The following is a 25,471-nucleotide window of genomic DNA, read 5'->3' as shown; positions in this document are numbered from 1 at the left end:
CAAGGGCACCTGTGTGTATTTATATTATTTCAACTGAAAAATGACAGTATGTGACATTAAAGTGCAGGAAAAGAAAGGATCCCTCGAGGGCTTTAAAAGAACATCATTACCTAGTGAAATGCACATCAGTGTTGAATAGATAAAGATAAACTTAAAGTAAATGACCGTTTCATCATTTGGGAGTCACATGGGCAGGGTTGCTGTTGTGTTTGTCATTCACAGCAGTCATGCTTCACTGAGCTTTAGTCACATGATAACAGGTAGTTTTACAGACACACAGTACATATTGGACATATACTACACTATATATGCAGTAGCTCCCCTGTTCTCAAATTTAATGTCAGGACCTATTTTTTCTGGGTCTCCCACTGGCATCGTCGAATCATTTCCCTTTATTAACATAGAAGAATAATGCTCCTTTTTCCACAATGATCTGTTCAGTTCAGATACTGTGAAGAGGGCTCTTTGTTGAACATGTCAAACATACACCCAAGAATATGATTATGTCCAAAAGAAAATACAAACTAGAGCAGTGTTTTTCAACCTTGGGGTCAGGACCCCACGTGGGGTCCCCTGAAATTTCTGGTAATTTATAAAAATAAAAACTTACTAATAAAAAATCTATGGTGAGTTGACAGAGACAATCCCAATACATAAAAGACATGACAAACTGTGAAGCTGAAACTGAAGCACTGTGGTTCTGTTTATCTGTCAAATGTTCATTGTGGTCGGTTTCAGATGCTGCAGCTCTTTCATAATTCATAGTTTGCGTTCTTGTTTGTTCAGTATTAATTGTCAGCCTTGTAAATCCAAGCTGGACTGACTGTACATATCCTGACCAAGGAAAAAAAAATTCTCACTTTGTACAGTAATCTACACCTGGCTTTTCTGCCTCCGTCCATAATAATATACATTATATAGACTAAATGTCATCTAAAATAAACATTTATTTGCAACATAGTATAGCAAACTATTACATGATCAAAACAAATTAATTTTAGCAACAAAAAAAAAAGTCTCCATTTTGAATGTCTGGGGCCAGAAATTTGTGATGTTAAAATGGAGTCACGAACAAAAACAGGTTGGGAACCACTGAACTAGACTGTATATGTTAATATATGGGGAGGTGCTTGGTAATTAAAGCTTAAAATACCAATTTGGACAGATGTAGCCAACAGCTTTTCTTTGATAGTGTTAGGACAGTGATCTAAGTTTGTGTACATTAATGCTTATCGTTAGCCTCATAGCATCATTGCCTAACTCATACACTATATGGACAAAAGTATTGGGACACGTTGAACTCAGGTGTTTCCTTTCTAACAGGGGTCTGGGATTCAAAAGAATAATGACAAATGTCAGAATATAGTTTTATATTGTGATAAATATCATTGCATTGATTAGTTTAGTTTAAATTATTAGATTTGCTTCCGAAATGCCTCAGAGATGGTTTTTACTTTTGATTGATTTTTTTGTATCCATGACTGTGATATTAAAAGTTCATTCATTCATTCATTCATCTTCTGAACTCACTTTATCCTCACTAGGGTCATGGGGGTGCTGGAGCCTATCCCACTGACCTATGGTTGAATGTGGGGTACACCCTGGACATGTCACCAGTTCATCTCAGGGCTGACATATAGAGACAAACAACCAATCGCTCTCACATTCACACCTATGGGTGATTTTAAATTGACTGATTAACCTATCAGTGCACATTTTTGGTTACCCGGAGAGAACCCATGCAAACACAGGGAGAACATGCAAACTCCACACAGAAAGGTCCCTGGTTGGAATCAAACCCAGGGCCTTCTTGCTGTGAGGCCACAGTGCTATCCACTGCACCACCGCCTGATTTTAAATGTTCTATCTCTTCATTTCTAAAATATTTTTTGTACTCTGACCGTACTAATTTTCTACCACAACTAACCATCTACTTTCTTTACATCTCTACACAAATTTGACACCTCTGACTTACATAATTATGCTATGAGGCTAATGATGTGACTTTTAACTCTTAACCTAACTACCACAATTCACATATGATGCTAAAAAATCAGTAAAACATGGATGTTGTAAGAATTCATGGTGTATTTTCAGAAATTAAGGTCCTAGCTAAAAGAAAGCAAAGGGATTGAGAACCTGTGCGTTAGAGATTATGGGAAATGACTGAAATGTAGCAAGTAAAACAAGATAAATACAGCCACTTTTTAATAATGGATTTCCATAAAATAACATTTGCATGTTAAATAAGGTACATAGCTGATGCTCAGCAGTATTGCACATCTGTTACTTTTTACATTCACTTGAAAAAACAGTTAACAATGTTATCTACATCCAAGTTGTAAACCACTTTTTGCACTTAAGTTAATAAATTAGACATATATAGAAATCAAGTGCAACCACAAACATTTGATAGGAAGTGAGAACACAGCTCTGCAAAACAAATAAATTCGAAGTATAAAATGCTGTTTGGATCGTTCATCTACATAATGAGGCAAAGTCAAACTGATTCTGTTCTGGGTTAAAGCAGGTTCTTAATAAAATATTAGCTTTATTTAAAATTAAAATCAATGTCTTTTCCATCTACACTCAGTTTCCCAAAGCACTGTAATACAGATATTAGCCTGTTATAACTGTAACATTTTATTTGAATATTATTTGAACATAAAATAATACTGTAACACATCTGCTAATTGCTTTTATACCAAGTGTGAGATAAAGGATGACACACGTATCAGTCATGTGTGTTACACTAACCTGGGAATAATCTGGTGTAGTATAGGGACAGGAAGCTCCATAGTGAACATGCTGTAAACCTTTTGTTCAAACTCTATACAACCTAGAAGCAGAATTAAAGTACATTTTTCAGGTTTAAGGGGGTTCCATAAGGGGACTACATCTTATGGCAAAGCAACAGTGTGTCGTTGAGAAGCAGACAGTGTCAGTCTTATTGTTTTGACTTTAAAGTCCCCGACCCCAGCCCTAAAAAAATAAAAAGAAGCCAATATGTCAGACTTCTCCATAGTTTATGAGTTAACAAAAATAATATTAAAACTAAGACAAACTTGCAAGTAATTGTATAATAATAATAATAATAATAATAATAATCATTAACATTCCAGGCCTTTCCCTTTCCCATTTAGATAACTTATGTTTAATTTCAATAAATAAAAAAATAACCACAAATCACTAGTTCTGTCGAGTTGAAGCAGGAAATATGCGAGTTTGGAATTCAATTTAAAGCTCCAGTGCTTGACAGTTTTTTGGCATCACTGGGCAACAATTCCATAATTACCTTTCAGCATATTGTAATTCAAGTGGTGTGACAGAAAAGAAGAATTCTACCCACTTTTCTGTTCTCAGGCTGAAAAAACAATCCACCCTGTGATGCAGACAGATATTTGCATGCAGATATTTTCAGACAGGTAGGAGGTTACATACATAACAAAAGTGTGAAAAGGCATGTTTATTCTTCATGTATTTTCATATTTGCTTTTCTGATTTGGACTGAGAGAAGAAAGCTGCAAAAGGCAGGTGTGTATTTTGATTTGATGGCTTTTTTTTTTAAATTTCAGTGACTGTAGCTTTAAGAGTCCGTTCAGGAGAACGATGCCAATAACTGTATTTTAGTTGATGGAAGCTCAGGAGATTGCAGAGAAATTTCTTCCAAGCCTTTAAAAAAAAAAAAAAAGCTTCAGAGCTCACTGTTTTAGGGTAAATGTGTCCTGATTAGTCAGTGCATTAACAGCTGAGTATGTTTTTGTCAGTCCTATGACAAACCTGTAGGAGCGTAGCTTTAGCAGCACCAATGTGAACTGCATCAAAAATGACAGGATCAAATCTGCAAGAATGGGAGTCATGACATTTAGTGCTACGCCACTTTTCCTCTGCTTCTAGTCTTTGTGGCGGTCTGGCTAAATATATCTCAGACTCGTCTGTGTATTTGAACCAGAGATAAACCAATGTCTGCTGTCTTATCCGAGTCTGGAAATGTAAAGCATCATTTCATCACAATCTGACTAAAAATAAGTGGTATCCACCTCTTGAATTTGCTGAAAATAGGCTAATCTGTGGCTAAATGACTTCAATTCAGGACTGAGAGGCACTTAAAATATTAAAAAACAAAATATAAATTTAATGTTTGGCTAAGCTTAAATAGGAATATGGCTTCGATCAGAACAACAGGAGAGACCAAGGCCATTAGTTTCACTGCATTATCAGCAGTGATGCGTTTCCACCCTTGTTTTAATATGGGGCTAAACAATTATATTCCATAATTTAAGCTACAGGCTTGTTTCACTTTAAACTAGACACATATGTACATGTATGTGTTATAATTTTTTACATACTATTATATGTGTGTATATATATATATATATATATATTTGATTAATTTAGCCCACATATGACATATAGTATATTGAACACTACTTTAGAACATATTTTAGTGATATTAAAATACAATAATTACATTCATGTTTTATTTACACAGCTACATAATAACTACATCATTATGTGTCGCCTGTAATCACTTAAAAAAATGACAATCATTGTAGTTTCACTGTGTAAGTTCAGGCTAATGTCAGCTGCACAAAATGAGAAGATAAGTTGCACATCTATATTTATCATGTTTTTTAACTTTTACTATTTGAAGCTAAAAAAGTGAGTGATTTCATTCAACTTCTGTCAGGAGCCAGATATGGATATTAAACTAGAAAAGGTCCAGTGTATGCAGAAATTCATGTGCTTGCAACCTTGCATAAGCTGCCACACTGGAACTCTTTGCTGAGCTTGATAGTTGATACCAAGTCAGTGATGCTTACTGACGTTAAGGAAAGTAAAACTGTATTTTAGCTTTAGTTGCTGTCTTTAACAGGTATTCAGGAAATACAACCAGATGATTTTTCTGTTGCTGTGGAGCCTCTAACTATAAGCTGTGGCCAAAATTCACACACATATTTAAGGACTTGTGTCTGCTCATGACTGATTGGACCTTCCATTGCAAATTTATGATGTGAAAAGGTCAGACCATGAAATATGTCTTGGACAAAACATAATTAACAACAAACCAATACGTGTGTTGAGTTCAGGCTGCTCCAGTTACAGCATTTACTAAACCAAATTTCATAAAGACTGAGAGAACTACTACACACATGTAGGAAAGCTGTTTCTGTGAAAATGTGGTGGAAAACACTATCTAGTCATAAAGGCCAGTTTCAAATGGAGAAATGTTCCCTATGGGTCCAGGAAATTCTTTCTTCTTGGCCTCACCATGCATCAATACGAACAAAAATATGACACATATGGTAGATTTTAGCCACAGGTGGTGCCAGTGGCATTTACCACAGGGTACACACTAAGTTTTTAATGTTTGTAGCCTTTGTAGTTTACTGTAGAGATACGGATATACTGGGTTTTGCAACTTTTAGGAAAAGGCAAATATTTGCAAATGACTGTAAACTTCATAAATGTGTCAGTTACTGAGTGGGCATGATGACTCATCCCTTTATCTTACTTTTATCTGCACAGTTATTGTCAGTGGGACAAAACTACGAAAATAAATTGTGTTCAAGTTTTCAAGAATTTCATTTAAATAACTATGTGTCGTCGAAGAAGCAAAATAACCTGATCCCGTTTGACCACAGGTGATCAGTGAGGATATGAAAAACACAGACGTTAAATAAACAGTGTATGAGTGTGTGTTGCGTTGTTTGTAAATGGCCAGTCTGTACTCTCCGGTGTTGAGCTTTTCTCTGTCTTCTGTTTGTTTCATACACTTCTGATGGTGTTTCGACATGCAAAGCAAAGCACCAGGTCAGATGCTGCAGAGCTACAGTGTTGGGGTCGGTCAGTGCTTTGTGATGGACTGCTCTCTCTCTCTCTCTTATTGTGGTCACGTAGCGCGTCATTAGTGTGAGGCCCATGTACCTGCCAACACTCCCTGCTCTGCCGACTGTGGTGTCAGCGCTGTGCCGTGTCCATCTTTGGAAGACCTCTTCATTTCATCTCTCGGGCTGGTTTTCTCTCTGATCCTTCATCATACCCTCACTGTGATCTTCGGCCGTTGACACTCTTCCTCCTCCTCCTCCCTCTGACTATCATAGGCTAACACTCCTGTGGTGCTGTTTGACAAAGCTCTCCTGCTTCTCTTTCCTCATGGCTCCCTGCTCCTGCTTGTCCCCGTGCTCCTGCTGGGGCCCCGGGGTCACCACCTCCCTGCTGACGGGCCTCTGCACTGCCTTCCTGTAACACTCCTCCCCCAGGACACTCCCGCTGTCGCTGAGGTCGCCCAGGTGCTCCACCGAGTCGCACTTCTCCAGGTCGGAGGCGATGGTCTGCAGGCTGATGACGGACATGCAGTCGGAGCCGGCTTGCTCCGCCTCCAGCCTCTCCCTCTGGCCCCAGCCACTCTCTCTGTGCCTCTCCACCCACAGCCGGGTTTTCTCGCCGTCCGCCCAGTCGCTTTCTATCCCACCCATGGCTGCGCAGCTCACGTGGACCCCAACGGCGGCTCTGACTTCAGCCTCAGCACCTACAGGAGAGCTCCGACCCCCGCACATTGCAGGACGGCCCCTGTTGGCGTGCATCCGCCCCCTCTGTGCGTGGATCTGCTCACTGATCTGCTCCAGGTTCCTCAGGGCGACAGAGTAGCGTGTTTTTACTTTGGCCACCTGCTCTTCCAACTGAACCACCTTAGCCTTATGTTCCTGAAAAAAGTGCACATTTATCCCATTAGCAACACATTCTTTTGAACATAACAGCTTGTACTGATTTTCTTTAAGGTTCAGTTTGTCATATTCAATAAAATCCAATGATAGGGATGCAGATTATGAATTGATTAAAGTATCTTAACATGTGAATGAGCAAAGAAATAGTGTGTTATTTTCTACAGCTGCATTTCTAGTATTGATGAAAGCAAAAATATGAAAGAAATAACAGAGCTGAGAATTCCTTCTGTTTACTTCTGCAGCTGTTAACGTTGTTCAGAGAAGATCCTGTCACCTTTAATAAGCAGAGAAGACGCAAATCGTGAAGACAGAATTACACCAGGGTAAATGCTGATAATAATGCAGTGCTTTTTTGTGACAAGTGAGCTTCAACCTATAAATCAGGGGTGTCAAACTCATTTAGTTCAGGTTCCACACTCAGCCCAATATGATCTCAAGTGGGCCGGACCAGTAACATAACAGTGAAAACAGTAGAATTACATTATTACATTGATTACGTCTACAAGGTTTCCTCAAAAATGTGAATAATTTAGTTAGTGTAGTTTTATTTCAAGCACATAGAATCATCAGATAACAAAGAACCATACAACATGGTCAAACAAAATTTTTCTGCGCTCGAAAAGGAGTGGGAAGAAGTACAACTTATAGACTCCAGCCCCTTTTGACATACTAATAATTAAATTAATTCCGCTTCCCTTACTTTGTTATCACACTTTTTTTCTGTATATTTTTCCAATAACACAAAACATCCATAAAAACCATTCGCATACACTTTTTTGGTCACCTCACACACAATCAGATTTGCATTATCAACCGTTTTTAATATAAACTAGAAGCACTCGGAGAGCGCAGACCTCCGCCAAGGCTGATCAGTGGCCCCCCCCGTGGGCCCCCCCACCCCCGATCACCATCAAAATTTAATCATTTCTTCCTTATCTCATTTCCAACAAACCCTGAAAATTTCATCCAAATCTGTCCATAACTTTTTGAGTTATGTTGCACACTAACGATCAGTGGCCCCCCCCTGTGGGCCCCCCCACCCCCGATCACCATCAAAATTTAATCATTTCTTCCTTATCCCATTTCCAACAAACCCTGAAAATTTCATCCAAATCTGTCCATAACTTTTTGAGTTATGTTGCACACTAACGGACAGACAAACAAACAAACAGACAAACAAACGAACAAACCCTGGCAAAAACATAACCTCCTTGGCGGAGGTAACTATAATATTTATATGCACTTTAAATATTTACTACAAATACAATGATCAATAAGTGTGATAATATCTTCTAATCATAATTAATTAATTACAATAATATCTTATTTCATGCATACTTCTATGTTATAACTAGATATTCACTTATTCAGATAATGTTCTAGATTTTGTTATTATAGTGGATTTATACATCCTTACATAACATGAAAACCCTGAAATATCTGAAGAAAAATAAGTGCAATTTTAACAATATTATGTGTCAGTATATCATTTACACATGTGCATTACAACTTCACTACAACTACAGATCACAGTGGATCTACAAATGCACAAAACATTTAGTAATAGGCAGAATATTGTAAACATTACAATTATTTCTGTTAAGATATTTTATGTTGATATATTATTTAGCATATTTGTTCAGGTTACACTGGTCTACATTTTTTTTATTATCTGCCTCAGAGATTAAATATCCTAAATGTTACGTATTTTAATAAGATTAATTGGAAAACAAATGACAAAAGTGCTGGTGTTTTCAAAGTATATGACAAAGTGTTACTCCACATATACATATATTGGTTTATGTACATTTATACATTAGATTTATAAATCTTTCACTAGACAGAACCTGTAAAGTGAATGTATTGTAATGTGCAGACAGTGTTTTGAAGTAGATCTGGTAGCTCTGAGACTAATATTCCTTTGGAATTAAACCCATTGTCTTCTTAATTCTCAAATCTCACATTTTGACCCAAGACTGTATCTTGGAAAATTCAGCCAACCAGCATTTATGACTTGATTTGTCTGTATCAGTGGCTGAATCCCAATTCAGCCCTTGGCCCTCCCCCTTATCCCTAACCCTTTGTTCTGCATGTACACATGAAGGGGTAGTGTTGTACAGATTCTCAATTAGACAGAGGGGAAGGGCTAAGGCGGACGGGTGTATAGCCCTCGAAAGTAGGAGAAATTTCCCATAATTCTGTTCAAATCATTGGCAAGATGGAGGTAAACTCAGCCAAAAAGTGCAGCAGTGTGATGAAAGAAACACACAAATGTATGTACTGTATTTTCTTCGTAAACAACTTAATCATTTGATCGATCGTTTAATGCAGTTTTAATGTGTGTGTATGAATGTGTGTGAATGTTCGATGGTGGTCGGAGGGGCCATAGGCGCAGATTGGCAGCCACACTTCTGTCAGTCTGCCCCAGGGCAGCTGTGGCTACATAGTTTACCACCACCAGAGGGTGAATGTGAGAGCGAATGAATAATGGATCCACTGTGTGCGCTTTGAGTATGCGTTCATAGAAAAGCGCTATATAAATCTAATCCATTATTATTATTATTATTATTAATGTGTTACAGATTGCATTTCTGCAGTTTATAGCTGATAGCCACAAAAAGATGACCAAAGCCCATGGAACAGAGATGGTTACAGCTATTGACGGCATGGGGAATACTTTCAGAAACAAAGTTTTCGCATCTGTTAACAGCGACATCAATGACTGCTGATGACGTAACAGGTCTCGAAGGGTTGTCCCATTTCATAGGAGAATATTTCTACCCCTACCCCTTGCAGCTCCGTTTCAAGGGGTAGTGTCAAGTGCAAGGATCAAGGGGTAGGGGTAAGGGGGAGGGCCAAGGGCTGAATTGGGATTAGGCCAGTGACTCATACATGGTAAAATTTCACTACTTTTATTCTGGAAGCATTTTACTTATAGACCAGTGTTATTCACATTTTGTGTGAAAGGATGGTTTGTAAATGTTAGCTTAAACAAATTTTAACTTAACTTACTAATACAAAAGAGAAAAATTTGAAGTTGTCATTATTTATAGGTTATTATGATAGTATTTTACGCCTCTGATCCACCTTAGATCATATTAGTCTGTGTATGAAAGATGAACTGAAAATTATTTGAACACCCCTGATTGTTAATACTGTATCTTCAGTGTAATTTTTGCAATTTTCATAAATTTGTCCCACGGGCTAGATTGGACCCTTGTCTGACACCTGTGCTATAGATACTGAGGAAAACATAGACTACATAAGTCGCTGTAAGAGACTTGATTTGATAATCCACTCATAAGATGTAGAGGCTGTTCTATACCACTATACCTTTCAGTGTCCTAAAATGGTCTAAACCAGGGGTGTCCAAATCCAGTCCTCGAGGGCCGGTATCCTGCATGTTTTAGATATTTCCCTCTTCCAGCACACCTGGTTCAATTAATGATCAGCTCATCATCAAGCTCTGCAGAAGCCTGATAATGATGGAATGCTTCCAGGTGTGCTGGAAGAGGGAAATATCTAAAACATGCAGGATACCGGCCTTTGAGGACCGGATTTGGACACCCCATGGTCTAAACTGTCTGTTACATCCCATACACAGGACAGCGTTAATCCTGTGTTTTCTTCACCTGTCTCAACATTAACAATAGGGTCAAAACATCTTCAGGCATCACCGTGCTTAGTTAAATCATCCTGTTGCTGAAAAATCACTGTTTGCAAGACACTGTGCTGTCAGCCAAGGATGATTTGTTCCTGAGCTGCTGCCAACTGGAAAAAATTAATACGCACTGGATTAAAAAGTGAGCTAAGTAAGAGAGAGTACTGAATACTACTATACTACATAACCATTTAAACTTTTACTGCTTTTTAACAACTCCTGGTTAAATAAAACCCAACCTGTAAATACAGACTATAAAATAAGAGTAAAATACAATAAAAAGATCAAACTGCAGCTTTGTTTCAGGTTACATGAACAAGATGCTATCTCTGCAGACAGGGGCCAGTTCCAAGTCAAGCACTCCAAATGGGCAATGATTTAGAAAGTCAGCAGTAAAGAAGTAACAGTGTCTGAATCACAGATTAGTACAGTATTCATGTTGGTGATTTACATAAAAATAACAGCCAAGTAACAAAGACAAACTTGCAGAATGTTTGTACACCATGTTAACCCTTTATGGCACTCATTGAAATACTCCAAATTAAAAATTCCAAATTTCAACCTCAGTGTGTTATTAGACATCGTCATCTACCTCCTCATCAGTTGCCCTGACAACAGTCTCCCTCCTCTTGCCATAAAACATGCAATAAAACAACTGTTATAAGGTCATAAACTGACAAAAATCACTCATACTCAGTATTTACAGCTTCAAAATTTCTCTGAATCACTGTATAGTGTTATAAAAACCAACATGCTTCTTGACCTCACTGAGGCACGGGATTGGCTCCATATTTAATGCTTGTGGAAATTACCAAAAGTAGTCACTTGCCCGATAAAGAGTTAAAGTAGATGAAGGATGATTAGCCATATTCAAATAAGTCTGTCTCTTGTTTAGGAATGAATGATTGTGACAAAAGCTTTTAGCATTAAGGTCACTTAACATAGCTAGCTAAGGTTTTTTGGATAAATTCATGTGTACATTAACCCATAAAGACCCAGTGCTACTTTTGTGTCAGTTCTCAAATGAATTTTTCTCTAGATTTAACTTTTCTTTAGTGATTTATCTGCATTTATTACATTATTATCCTCTGTCTGCTTGTGTTTTTTAGGTGAAAATCAGGTATTTCCTTATACTTAATTCACTGATCATGTAGATGTTCATAAAAGCTCTGATTAAAGTTGAGGGTTATTATATCAGAAACAGAAAACTGACTGAAAAAGGGAGTTTTTCAGTAAAGATATCAATAACTGAACACAGTTAACTCCAGTGTTATTTATCAAACTCCATGGGGTTTATTGGTGAATCAATGTTGTAGAAGATGACGGTGTTTCCACGTTCACTACGGAGCCTCTGAATGTCCAAATGGGTCATATCTGATGACCGTGAAAAGATGACAAACTGCATTTTACACCAATTATTTACATGGAATGACAGGATTAGAGGATCAGCAGTTATGACACATTTTTGATCAGTAGATGCTTTAGGTCGCTTGTGACTATTTGGGTCTTTAATGGTTAATGTTTATTGTTTAGACACTGGGTATGATGTCCAAAAAGACAATGAATGTCATGTATTAAAATTTACAAGAGTAACGGAACAGAAACAGCCTTAGTTTCGCAGATTGTTTTCAGGCACCTTTGGCGATCAGAAACTAACACTAACAGAGTTTTATGTTATTAACCCCTAAAGACCTAAAACTATTTTAGCAGTGACATCTGAATTAAATTTTCCTCTACATTTAACATTTCCAAAGTGGTTTATCATCATTTATTCTAATATTATCCTCGACATTTTGCTTTTTTATTGAAAATTTGGTATTTTCTATTAAATAATTTACTGATCTATTCTATTCTATTCTATTCTATTCTATTCTATGTAGATGTTCATAAAGGCTCAGAGTAAATTCAAGAGTTAGAGTGACTTTTTCAGCAAAATATATCATTAGCTGAATGTGAAAATCAATACTGCCATTTGTCATACTGTCAAAAAGTCGATCAACTGCTTTTTACCTGAATTGTTTCAATGTATTGATTCAATTAGTGGTTCAAAAGTTAATAAACATTTTAGCTGAGATGATGCTTTTGGTTGTTACAGTCTGTTTAGGTTTCTGAGGGTTAAGGTTCTAAATTAATAACAAGATGGACACTTTGAGACTGCATACCTCTGCCTAGACCCCACAGCACTGTAATTTAATCTATCTCCTGGTTCGTCGCTGACCCAAGCTGAACCCTTTCACACTGCACTGGAATGATAACAGGACATCCCAGGATCCAGCCTCCTAGACCGTACTATCTCTAGAATCCCCTCCCACACAGATCTGGCTCCAGTCTGCAGAGATACTAGGCAGTAATCGATGAGGACACATTATCACTACAGTCACACAACTCACTGTCACATAACAGAAGAAATGAAAGAATATGAATATTTTGGAGTCTATTCTTATTCCTTTTCCATTCAACAGCTCATCTGATTTTGGCATTTCTTCCTTCATCTGTACCTTTTCAGTAGAACTGTGGCATACAATGGGAGAATCGAACTTGAAAATATTGTAGTGCATTTCGTTCAGGATGTGAGTCTGAATATTTTGAGACGCACAGAGGGAAAAACACAGGAGTTGCACTGTCACTACATAAAAAAAGAGTAACATTGTGACTGAAGGCAGTAGTGAAGTTACACAAAGTACAGCGGGCAGCCAGGTGAGTTATCCTTAAAATTGGAATGAAAGTTACTGAAGGTTGAATTCCTTGACTTGCAGTTTGCAAAGCCTAAAGCCACAAATGTCTGCATAATTCAAGGTAAATTTCAACTATTAGAACAGGCACATTTTGCAAACCCAGCATTAAAGCTGCAGCTGAAACTAGCTGGAGGTGAAGTACAGAAGCAAAAGCTACTCAGTCACACACAGACTGTTTCCCCGGTCACGCCTCGTCACAAGAACTTAAATCACGGGCCAAGGTTTCAGTGTGTTCTGTGTGTTTCTCTTCCAAGTGTTTGTAATGTTTTCAGGACAGAAAATCACTGCTGCATGCTACACACCTCCAGGATATGATTGAACTGTGCCTTCAGTTCAAAGTAGGGTTTGGACTTGAGGATAACCTTCTTCAAGGCCTTCTGCAGCGTCTGGACTCGAGCCTCGGCGTCCTGGCAGAGCTGCGTGACTCGCTGGTGTTCACGTTCACTGCGAAGGCGCTCCTCCTCCGCCTCGTTCACCTTCAAACACACAAATGAGACCCACTATTGATTTCAAATTGATCTGAAAGTCTCCCTAAACTCAAGCGAGTTCTTAAGGGTCAAGGTCCACAGTATATTTCACGTCTAATTTATTTTACTTTACAAACTCTAGAGATCTCATATGTTCCCACAGTGTCTTTTAAAAGTCCACTGTATAATCTTTAGTGATATCTAGTGGCTATGTTGCAAACTCCACCACTCACCCTCCCTTAAGGTGGCCACTAAAAACATAAAAGTTTCTGCTTAGAGCCAGTGTTTGTATCGTCCATTCTGGTTTATTAGTTAAAAGGATAAGGAGGTAGTTAAGGGGATGATAATAATGAATAAAGGAAATCTGCTTGAACCCTATAAGGACTACCATTATAACAGGCCGCCTAGATTTGTCTTTTCTGCCAATTCTTTTTCATCTTTTGTCATGAAGAATTTAACTTTCAATATCTGGCCATTAATTATCATTATTATATGTAATAAATTATTAAAACAGTGTGTTACAGCAAAAAATAAAACAAGAAACTGACATTTTTTTTAAATCAATTAACTTCATGAGATTACACAAATAAACTTTCAACTATTTTACATGTGCTCAAACATTTTTGTTTGTCTAGCATTCTGTTTTTATGTTATAGCTTCTTATTTTTTTGTTATTTCTAGTCATTTTTTAGCCTGTGTGATCATCTTTGTGGCACATTCTGTCTAGTAGTCGACAGAGCCCCTCATGTGACTGAGAAAAACATCCATGATCTGCTGCTTTTGCAAACAGTGCATCTATCTATCTATCTATCTATCTATCTATCTATCTATCTATCTATCTATCTATCTATCTATCTATCTATCTATCTATCTATCTATCTATCTATCTATCTATCTATCTATCTATCTATCTATCTATCTATCTATCTATCTATCTATCTATCTATCTATCTATCTATCTATCTATCTATCTATTACAGCACACTGACTGATCCATAATGTAAACAGCAAAAACCCTCAGACTGCATGTCTTAAATGATCACAGGTGTTTGCACAGAGCTCTCCACAATCAAACATTCAAGCTTCTTTAGAACTGTCACATGTATAACCCAATCTTCTAAAATGTCCATCAAGATAGGATCCCATTAATGTAATTCATGCAGGTCTGAAATGTGTTTGATTCATATCAGACTTAATCTTATGTGAATATATCTGGGATTTGGCCAAAACATTAGTATTAATGTTTAATTTGGCGTCAAAGCTGGAGGTGTCAGAGCACAAAAGAGACTGCATGCATTTACACAGAACAGCAGCTGTATGTTCATTAACAGCAAACTGGCAACGATCTGATGGATTAATGTGTTCTGCAACTGTTAGACTTTGGGACTGCAGAGTAAGAAGGATACATTGATATGTGATACAGCAGCCTGATTATCAGTGGTGAGACAGAGGTGAGTTTACATGCAGTTAACATCAGCTTTCTGCAGGGCGTCTTTGCACCAGCCAAAATGCGCGCAGCAATTTGCGCTGATCTTTTCTGAAGTAAATGATTTTTTACACTAAAGCTTATTAGCATATATCTACATACAAAAATTCCCTGGTGTACAGCCATGTAAATGACATTTGGATGGATGTAAATTACATTAGTGCTATTGTCTGGCCAGATTGCAGTGAATTCCATCCTTTGCATGTGCTGTGTGTCTCACATGCAATAGTTTTGTCTGTTTTGTGAATCTGGCCCGTAGTCTTGTAAGAGCATTGGATTTACATGTTGAGCTCAAACTGCCAAGTACTACATGTTCACTCTAGTAACTAATATTTTGGCTTTTCTTCTGTTAGGGGCAGCTGTTTTCCGTTTCCCCGATTCTGTAATCAATCAAAGATTTCAGCAGACTCAGTGTAAACGCTTACAGGGCATGATGTAAACAACCTAGACATGTGATCCCCAACCTGGTGTCAGAACCTCTCAAGGGTGGCAAGATAAAGAACAAATCAGAAAAGAGGAAAACATGAACAGTATTACCCTCATTCACTGTTCAGTTTACTTTTTTTGATTTCCCTGAAGGGTAAACTCACAGCTCAGGCTTGCTTGCTATAATCATTCCTCCTGTTCATTCTGATCACTGGGATTTGCTGAATTCACTTTGATCTGGGACGTCTTTACTGTTGCTATGAGCAGAAGGAGTGATTATAGCACGTAAAAACCTGCATCAAGGTTCAGCTGGCAACCTGACTGTTGTTGACCCATGAGTTTATGTTTGCTTTATATCATGAATCACTGCAGAATTTTACCCTTTTAATCCTGTACATCTGAAAAGTTCAGGGACTTAAGGCGATGATACACCATATTCATACGGTACGGTTGTAACCAAACATCAGCTTGATTATCATCCTATTTTGTTTGGTGAAACTATATCAGGTCACAAAATTAAAGCATATCCCACTATTTAGCTTGAAAAAGTTTATTTAGCTGCTGCAGCATCAGCAGTCAGGGGTTCATATTTAACATATTCAGATCCATTTAATGAGACTAATATTTATATTACCTTACAACCCTGTAGGTCTACATGTCAAGTTTGGACCTTTGTGTTAATTCTTCCCTATGCCCTCTGAGAGTCTACTAATTCCACTTTTCCATTACACAATTATGGCACTACTCATCTCTACTTGACTCGATTGCTCAGTTTCCGTCATTTTCCATTACAATTGAGTACCCCCTCAATGTGGGTGGGGTCATCATAGCAACACAGCTGGAAACTCCAGTGACATCATTTTTATGCGACACAAACACAACACCTCAATGACTATCACAGAAATAAAAAAAATAGGCACGATGTCCCCGTATCTCATCGGCATGTTCTATCAAGAATCAATAAAAACTTGAATTGGTGAGGTTGTCAGGTTCTGTTGCTTCGTTAGAGTCTTGTGGTCCTGATGCAGGACATCAGTCTCCCAATAGAAGTGAGTGGTACTTTCACTGGAAGATAACTCAACTAATTAACTGAAAGTCCATATATGACTTCCTATCATTGCTCAATAGTGCTCCAAGGCGAAACTGCCTTCAGCTGTCGACTTCCAGGCAGTGCAGCCTGGGAGGCTGCACAAACATTGCCCTCAGCCAACCAGATCGTGAGCTAGAGCACGGCCAATCAGCTCAGCAGAGCCCGCAATCGTTAAAACGAAAGTAACCCGGTAATAGAATTGTTATGTCTGGTACATAGACGATTTTCAAAATAAAAGCTAGTTCATTCACTGTATAATGCAATTAATTCAAGAAAGAAAGACAGAAAATAAGTACAGGACAAGGTAAATAGGGGTGTCAGGCCAAAAAAGAAATCCATATCCATATAATTTATAAAATTTTTAACGTTTTCAATGCTGCACTTCATCATTTCTTTAGACCTGGCAAGCAATGTTTCAATATAATATACTATTTTTTTAATTGCTGCATGTGTGTTATTTCTGTATAGTTTTTCAGAGCATTCAGTGATTTGTGATATCTTGTATTTTTACATCACTAGCCTCCTTAAACTGAAACCTAAAAGGTAGAATTTCTCAATACTTAGTTCAAACTTTAAAACTTTTCATTGAAATCACAATCTTTTTCATCCCTAGATACCTATATAAGATTTATGAGTGAACATAAATGTTCACAATGTACCAATGATGAGCGTTCTTTTGCTGATTTCATGCTCTTTCACTAACTTACACAGTTGTCTCTTTTGCCTTCAGTCGTCAATTCCTACTTTAATGATTATGGGCTCTGGTGAGACTGGTGAGCTGACTGGCTGTGCTCTAGCTCGTGATCTGGTTGGCTGAGGGCAATGCCTGTGCAGCCTCCCAGGCTGCGGCGCCTGGAAGTCGACAGCTGAAGGCAGCTTCGCCCTGGAGCCTCAATAGTAGCTATATTGATATCTCTAGCCATTTCCATGTTATAAGCCATCAAAATAAGGCTCATTATAAGACAAGACAAATTTGTAATACTTCAGAAATTCATCAGAAATACAAAACTCTAAATTTCACTGAACTGTGAATAAACTTTGTAGAAATTATCTCAAGGAAGCTACATATAAAATTTGAAATTATTCTGACCAGTAGTTTCGGAGAAGAAGATTGTTGAAATCTAGACAATTGTGACCTTGAGTTTGACCCTTCAATGTCACTCAAGGTCAAAGGTCATAGTACCAAATGAAAATTCAATATGACTTCCTATCAGTGGTCAGTAGTAACTACAGTATATTGATATCTCTAACCATATCCATGTTAAAAGTCATTAAAATAATGAAAATCTCTCAAAACTGAATCCAAACTTGGCATTGTCCCAAGGAAGCTACATATAAAATTTGAAATAAATCTGGCCAGTCATTTCATCTTGCTAATGAAGACAACACTGACAAGGATGAAGACAACACCGGACACAGCGCCCTCACAGTCGCTCACGAGCTATGGACTGGTGATCTAAAAAGCAGCTGTGGCCAGGTTTTAAAAATGGTGAGTTTGATTTTTGTGAAGGACTCGCTCTTATGACTCCACTGACATCATTCCCTGGCCAATCAGTGACCAGATGTCTGTTCACATCACTATTATCTGATGGAAAACCCTAAAAAACAAGTCAAGTGAAGTAGAGGCGAGTATGTACTACAGGAAAAGCCCCATAAATGATCCCTGTACAGAATAAAGCGCATGAAAAAAGCCAATGATGGAAATTAGCGCATTTGTTACAATCTGGCATATTTACAGCTGCAATTGCTGTCAGTGTTCATTAATATGCACTGTCCCTAATAAATAAATGAATAAACAAACAAACAAGTAGTGCCAGGCATAACAAACCCCGCCCCTCGCACATATTGTAGCTTATTTTGGCATCGATCCAACTGATGTCATCATGTCTATGCATGTGCTGATGTCAGAATATCAATTGCCTCTATATATGTGCTAAGTTTGAAATAAATTGAAACAAAATTGGTGTTTTTATAGACGTGAAATTTCGCTCATTGTAAGTAAATGGGAGAAGAAAAAAGATTTTAAGAATTCATCAAAAAATTTGAACTTTGACCTACTTTCCCCAAAATGTTCTCACATCTATTCTGGGTTACTGGCAATCTATAAACCCAATTTGGTATGAATTCAACCAATAGTTTTGCTGCTACAGATATTTGAAATTTCGCCCATTATAAGTAAATGGGAAAAAGTCATAAAAAAATTTGAACTTCGACCTACTTTTCCCAAAATATAATCAGATCTGTTCTGGGTCACTGGCAATCTATAAACCCAATTTGGTATGAATTGAACCAACAGTTTTGCTGCTAGAGTGTTAACAAGCAAACTGAACCAAAAATAATACCCCTTGCCTCTCCTTCTGGGGGTGGGCTAGTAAATAAATAAATATTCAATGAGCTTTAGGAGCAGGAGTCTGGGCTTGTACCTTGGAGGTGGCGTGGTTCAGCATCTCCTGCCAGGTTGGGTCCATGGTGTTCCTGTCAGCCAAAAGCCCCTGCTCGGCCACGTACACCATCTCTCTGGCGGCGGTATGCATGGACACGGCCCGTTCATATCTCAGAGCTGCTTTCTGAGTTTCCTGTTGGGCCTGGGGGTGGAATCAGACAGCAGCAACAGTATTAGAGTTCAATGAAATAAACCGATCTTATTAAAGAATAATTAAGGAGATTTCTATACTGTTATTACTGCCAAGTAGGGCTAGCTAGTAAAGCCAATTACATAAGATTTTTGCTTTCTGACAATCATGAAATATGCATAAGTAGCAAAACTGTAATTATTCCTGGAGACCTTTCTGTCAAAAATTATTATTATGTTTATGTTTATGCATTTGGCAGACGCTTTTTTCCAAAGCGACTTACAGGGGAAAACCAATCAAATCCCTCAATCAATCAAATTTTATTAATTACAATTTTGAATTTGGTTATTATAATATAGTGGTTGTGACTATAACAACAACAACAACAACAATAATAATAATAATAATAATAATAATAATAATAATAATGATGATGATGATGATGATGATGATGATGATGATGATAATAATAATAATAATAATAATAGGTCGCCAGTTCAATTCCCCGGACTGGCAGAGAGTTGTTGGCTGATATGCCATTGAGCAAGGTATTTAAACCCTTATTTACTCCCTGGCAAGCCCACTGCTCCTAGTCTGCAGTGTGTGGTGTGTTACTGCCTGTTCTAGTGATGGGTTAAATGCAGAAGGTCATTTTCAGGGTGTGGTGCATGTCTATGTGTGTGAACTACATATTGACAAAATAAAGACTCTTCTTCTAAACTCAAAAACAAAAGCCATTTTAAATCATATTTTGTCTTGTCTACATCTTGAGTTCATGTACACAAAAAAAATTTAAATGGTGAATGGGCCAAGAAAAATGACAGCAAAAAAGTTTCCTTTTTTGTTTTTCCATATCTCCCAGCTCTAGTATTGAATATCTTACAGAAGCACAAACAGTAGCTATTGGCCTACATATGAACAGGGTGTACATGCAAGCTCATTTATCTGCTCTGTGCCTCCACGGTTGTTGGAAAATGACCAGACTCAGAAAGATGCAACTACCCTGTTGTACATTCTAACTTAAAATCAAAAACTAAATAAAACTTTGTAAATTCCTATAGCAGAATCTAAGGCAGTAAAAACTACAGTCAGGGTGCTTGCTCTTTATCCAAATGAAAATTCCCAACTGCTATTTTTTTCCCCCCAGACCTTGACTTTATGTACTTTTATACTTAAGTGCCTGCTTTTAAGGCTGAGATTGTACCTGATGTGTGTAGTAGAAAAGTTCATTTTAATAAATGTATGAATTAATTAATGCATAATTCACAGTAAGTTATGTTTTACTGACAGAAACGTTTTCAAAACCTATGAAAATCACAAAAGTGCAAAGATATCACACAAACAAGTTTCATTAGAATCATTCCAGAACCAACCTGTTAGTGAAATCATATCATGTTTTTATATGCTTTCCTCATGTATTTCTTCTCTTACAAGATTATGTGCCTTTGTACAAACTCTAAAATTTGACTATGAGAGAAACTTTTTTCAATACTTTTTAAGACTTTTAAGACCTGTGTAAGCACCCTGTACAGTGAATAAGTGTGTTTACGGTAATGAAGCACCTAGTGTTACTGTGTGTTCCTGACATGTTGCAATAGTGTTTACATATGAAAGTAGAAATTAATGCACATAAATTTAAGATCAGAAAGACACACATTAGTAGAGAATGCATTGTTTGTTGTCTCTGCTTAGGGCCCCGTGGCATTGTGTGGATGCAGTAGGTCCATTAAAGTGATCATTTCTTTGATGTTAAGGTTTATTTCTAAATTTCACACCTACAAAGTTACATGTCCAATACTCAGAGAACCATATTCTGAACTTAAAATCTGAGTTGAGATTCAGATCCTACAACTGAAGATGAAATATTCAAACCCCACAGATACCAAGGCCGTTAAGTCAGACCTGAACTGACTTGATGAGACCTCAAACCACTCCGGTTACTTTCTCCAAAATACAGAAAAAGCACAGGTGTCCTTTTTGCCTAAATGTTCCCATCTGGCATTTTAATATGAATTCAGCTGATGCAAGCTCAACAAACTGGCTTTGGACCTTGAATCAAATGGAAAAATCTAATACATTGTATGGTATCTTATATGAAGTAATTTCTACTCACAGAACTCAATAAAAAAAAATGAAAGGCTGTTTTTTTCCTGACATTATGACCCTATAACTTTCAGAAGTGGTTATATTTCATTAATGGGCCTATTGATGCTTGGGATATGATGTTTTCTTTCAATATATTGTAAAATTCCAAAGCATATTAAACTAAGTAAAAATTAAATGTATACCTTTAAGAAGATGCTGTTATTCCTCCTTTTCAAAGTTGTTCTGTCTAGTTTTAAGGCAGAATATGAGATATAATAGAGATATATGAGATATATAATAAGATCTGTCTCTGAACCTAAGTTTCAGTGTCACAGGGGTTCATCTTTATTAAACAAAGGTCAGAAATCAAAGTCCTGTAAGACATACTGCTCACTCTTTCCTGCCTCAATCTGGAGGTAGCAGCATCTGGGAGAGTTAAGGAGGAGACTGTTACAGTCAAGGTTAGCCTGATCGCATGGGAGGCGCTGGTCGACGTCTCTGCATGAGAAAGCAGCGGGAAGGCCCGTCTGGACGGAGAAGGATACAACATGGAAGGTCACCACTGAAAGATTGATGATTGCAACACTGTCTGTGGGACTGTTTTTTATGATTCTGAACCATGTGAGGACCTTGGTTAACATGTTGTGATTTACAAGATGAAAGTAAATAAACAAAAGAAAACTAAAACTCCTCAACTCCTCAAACATGATGCTCATTTTCTCATTTGCATTTTTATAACTACAAATGACAGTCCTTAACAGTTCAGATTAATAATCCATTATTTGCTTTATTACTTTTAATTACGCCTCTGCTCTTTACCCAGGCAATTTTCATTAGTTCAATTAGAGTTTCAGATGACTCTGTAGCGTGTTGATTAAACGTGACTGCCAGTCATATCCCATGATTCACACACTGCATTCATCTGGTATCCACGTGAAGTGTTCTTACAGCACTGTAACCGAGGACAGAAAACCAGATTAATGTAATGTGTTTTATGAAGAAAACAGCAAGTTTTATGGGAGCATGTGATTAGTATTAATAAAAATAAGTACAACAATTATCACTGAAGTGAAACAAATAATGCTTGTTTGATACACATTGTGTAGAAAGGTCCACATCTGTCTTTAATTTAACAATATTAATACATTAAGGTAGATTGTGCTCCACACATCTAGGCTCATACACTTACTCTGGGATGCTACTCAAATGCTATTGCTATATCCGATACAGTTTTAAAAGCTGACGTGTTGGTCTATAAGGTAGACCCTCTGTTCAGCCTTATTCTGAATTTGCTGAATGTGTTCTGATTGGCCGACTTTTGACAATGTCTGTCTAACGAGGGCCCAAGTCAGCTTTGAAGGTTTCACAAACAAACAGTATTAAGTCAAGAAAGAATTAATTAAAAATTTAAACTTAATAAAAAATGTGTGGACAATGTAGTGGACAACATAAAAAACCTCAACAAGATCAGAACAGGCTGTGTGTGGTAAATACTCTATTCTTCATGTGATTCCAGTGGGATCTACTGGCTGATTTAGGCATTTTGTCATAAGCAGAAAATATAAACATCTCAAATGGCAAATAGCCACAATAACATCTGATCTCAGTATTATAATGAAAACCTGTCTTCTCTTTCCAACGTCTCTTGTTTTCTTTGTCATATTTGTTTATGTTGTGCAGCTGGTTTTAATTTCAGTGCTGATATCTTTTAGTTACTGCCAGTTCAGCAGATATGCTGAGTTGTTGTGAAGAAAAGCTTCCAGGCTCTGCTGCACCTTTCCCAGTGACTCCCAGGATCAGCACCTTGGACAGAGACACTGTTATATTCTGGGAACAATAGTTCAGCCTGTAAATGATCATAATATGATCGGAACTACTGACAGCTCTCAGGCTTTTCTACAGATACACAGTAGGATCTAAAACTACTCAGAGGCTTAGCACATAAATTTGTTATAAATATATACTGTTTCAGCCTCTGTTAACCTAATTTAATTTAAGACACATTGGAAATGTCTTTGTCTTTTACTGACTTGATGGAAAAGTAGTGGACATGTGAAGCATGTGAATATGTAAATGACATTCATTTCACAGGCATAATCCAGCCTGATTCTGATCAATGCACTGGTGATAGGTAACATGTTAGCTACAGCACATAAGTGACTTTGCTTCTGGTTTTAGAGAAATTACTCTATCCCAGGAAATGAAAATACTGCAGTAACTGAGGATTTACACTTTATTTCATCCTCTGAATCTGTATTTAAACACAGACACAAGATCAGCCTGTGAAAAGTGTATGAATTCATGTCATTTTATACTGAGAGGACTTGATAATATTTTGCCCATCCCATTTGTAGCTTACCGGCCGATAGGCTGTAAGCTATTGTCATCACGCGGCCTCCGGCGGCATCTGTTGTTGTCTGTTAAAAAAATTTCAATTGTCTTCTTCTCTGAAACTACAATTCCGATTGACTTCAAACTTGGTATACAGCTTCTTTATGATGATGTCAACAAAAGTTAGTGAAATTATTTGGATCCGGATCTGATTCTGGATTTGGTGCAACTTTGAAAAATTTCCCCATTATAAGAGATAGGAAGTGCCGTTAAGTTACAGGGCCATTGGTCCTATTTTTATCACTGGGTTTGTTCATACAATCGAGGGCATGAACAGCACCCAAATGACAGACTCCAGAACGACCAAGGTGCATTTATAAACCTTGACACTAGGTTAATCTGATCCTCACCCATGCACATACACTTCACATTCATGTGTGGCTGCACACACGCACCTCCTTGGCTAGTCTGCGAGCTTCATAGTAGGGCCTCGCTTTCTCAATGCAGGCACCGAGCTGGGAGCCCTGGGCGTTCAGCTTCCTGGCAGAATCAGTAAGAATCCTCCTGTAGCTCGATCTTGCATCCTGAGGGAAGCAAACACATGGCACAACACCCTAAATCACAGTGTGTCACTCTGTGACAGCTGAGCCTGGAATGCCAGAACTACACGTAAACAGTCAGTGTTTATAGGTGATGACTGTGACACAAACAACTTTCTCACATCCAGCTGCAGCTCCAGCTTGTTGATCTCATCACTGGCCTGATTAAGGTGCTCCAGCTCCTCCTGATGACAGAGGGAAAATATATATTATGTTATGATTTATGGAGGAAAAACAAGGCTTGAAGTATTTCAAATAAAGTTGAAAGTAGGTCTCTTCATAGAGGGGATGTGTGCAGCCCACAGGTCCAGGCTACTGCTGCCTGTGTTGGTACCACTCTGTGAAAGGAGCAGACTACTGCAGGGAAGATATGCACCTCTGCGTCTACTGATGCACATGAACTACATGCTTACATAGTAAAATTACAGATGATTCATGTGGTCATAAAATTAGGAATATATACATTTGACAAGTTCGACACTAAACTTAATTTGCATCATGCCTGGATTCTTGGATCCAGCTCCTCTTCATATTTGCCTCCGTCCTCCTGCTCCACGGTTTTACTCTGGTTCTCTGCATCCCCATCATCCACACACTTTGCTTTTCCATCCTCCGCCGTGGCTTCGTCTCCTCCTCTTCTCTTCAACATCGCACTGCTACCCTCTCCGCCTTTCGCCTCTTCTCCCGGTGTCTCCTCACGCACACCGGCCGGTTTAGGGCACCCCGCGCCGGTTGTACTATCACGCGAGGTCCCTGGCTCCATTTGCGGCCTGTCGTCGGGCTCGCGTTGTTCTCCTTTTCTTTACTCACTGTTTACTTCCAGGGATAACACCCTGTTGTGGGTAATAAAGCGCTGTAAACTCTGCTGATATTTAAAAATTAAAAGTCACGCTGTCCCCGCATAATCGTTAACTACCTTTGGTAGTGTCTCCCAGAGCTAGCTGCTAGCTTCATAGCCGGGGCAGTTTCATCAGTCATTCAGACTACCACATGACTCCAGCTCCACTCCGTAACACTTCCCACTTTGGTTTATGTCTTTAACAGATCCCAAACTTAATACTTTAGTTTTTTCTTAGACGTGGAAATACTGTTTATGATTTTCTTCCTTAAGTTATATGACAATTATTGTAAGATCATTGCTGGTCTAAGTCTGTTTATTTATTTCCTTCACAAACTTAGATGATGCCCACATGTGACTTGTACATGATGGTTTAAAATGAATAAAACCACAGCCAAGAATTCAACAGCTTCTAACTTCCCTACTGTTAATTCTGATCTAGCAAGAAACGG

The 25,471-nt window shown here is 38.0% G+C and overlaps 1 protein-coding gene across 1 annotated transcript; it reads right to left on the bottom strand.

Annotated features, from left to right (window-relative positions):
- Positions 1-2,195: 2,195 nt before the first annotated feature.
- On the bottom strand, positions 2,196-25,180 carry sh3bp5lb (SH3-binding domain protein 5-like, b). Its single transcript, XM_030147561.1, has 6 exons — positions 24,684-25,180; positions 24,304-24,366; positions 24,038-24,166; positions 19,017-19,178; positions 13,427-13,600; positions 2,196-6,707 (listed from the first exon to the last, which is right to left on the bottom strand). Exons 1-6 carry the CDS (start codon positions 24,942-24,944, stop codon positions 6,099-6,101), a joined length of 1,398 nt encoding a protein of 465 aa, XP_030003421.1. The 5' UTR covers positions 24,945-25,180; the 3' UTR covers positions 2,196-6,098.
- Between the last annotated feature and the right edge of the window lie 291 nt (positions 25,181-25,471).

This window comes from Sphaeramia orbicularis, chromosome 11 (assembly GCF_902148855.1).
Source record: "Sphaeramia orbicularis chromosome 11, fSphaOr1.1, whole genome shotgun sequence".
Taxonomy (NCBI): Eukaryota; Metazoa; Chordata; class Actinopteri; order Kurtiformes; family Apogonidae; genus Sphaeramia; species Sphaeramia orbicularis.
This window is presented reverse-complemented; position numbering and strand designations above follow the sequence as displayed.

Excerpts from the sequence above, each read along its gene's own strand:
- sh3bp5lb (XM_030147561.1), bottom strand. The coding sequence starts at position 24,944 with ATGGAGCCAGGGACCTCGCGTGATAGTACAACCGGCGCGGGGTGCCCT. Across the intron at positions 24,167-24,303 it reads AGCTGGAGCTGCAGCTGGAT|GATGCAAGATCGAGCTACAG; the intron begins GTGAGAAAGTTG and ends TGCTTCCCTCAG. Across the intron at positions 13,601-19,016 it reads TGAACCACGCCACCTCCAAG|GTGAACGAGGCGGAGGAGGA; the intron begins GTACAAGCCCAG and ends GTGTGTTTGAAG.